General features: G+C 65.4%; 1 protein-coding gene across 1 annotated transcript in view; it reads left to right on the forward strand.

Annotated features, from left to right (window-relative positions):
• Window positions 1-6: 6 nt before the first annotated feature.
• The window catches only part of LOC144237648 (phosphatidylserine synthase 1-like), a gene marked incomplete at its 3' end in the record, with an annotated part of 19,938 nt that continues 19,484 nt past the window's right edge, over window positions 7-460 (forward strand). Inside the window, exon 1 of the mRNA XM_077771336.1 lies at window positions 7-248. Coding sequence (XP_077627462.1) covers window positions 70-248 — 179 coding nt within the window. The remainder of the gene's footprint in view (window positions 249-460) is intronic.

A 460-nucleotide genomic window follows, 5' to 3' on the forward strand; every position in this document is an offset into this window, starting at 1 on the left:
GTCACCTCCGGGGTCCCAGCCTCCCCGGGCCGGGGCCGCCGCTGCCGCCGCAGGACGGGGAGGCGGGCCATGGCGTCCTGCGTGGGGAGCCGGACTCTGAGCAAAGATGATGTGAACTATAAGATGCACTTCCGGATGATCAACGAGCAGCAAGTGGAGGACATCACCATCGACTTCTTCTACCGGCCGCACACCATCACCCTGCTCAGCTTCACCATCGTCAGCCTCATGTACTTCGCCTTTACCCGGTGAGGCGGGCCGATCCGCGCGGAGGGAGCGTCCTTGGGAGAAGGGAAGGGGCCGACGGGTGGCGGTGGTGAGGGGCACGGGTCGGTGTAGCTCTGGGTGAGGAATCAGGCTGGCTCTTACACGCACACCCTCGCAGACCCGCCAGGCGTCAGTTCCTCCACCGGCCGGGTGTCTCAATGCACACCCAGCTTCCTGCCCTACAGCTGTGCTG

The sequence above is a fragment of the Crocuta crocuta genome, unplaced genomic scaffold (genome assembly GCF_008692635.1).
Source record: "Crocuta crocuta isolate KB4526 unplaced genomic scaffold, BGI_CrCroc_1.0 scaffold235, whole genome shotgun sequence".
NCBI classification, from domain to species: Eukaryota; Metazoa; Chordata; class Mammalia; order Carnivora; family Hyaenidae; genus Crocuta; species Crocuta crocuta.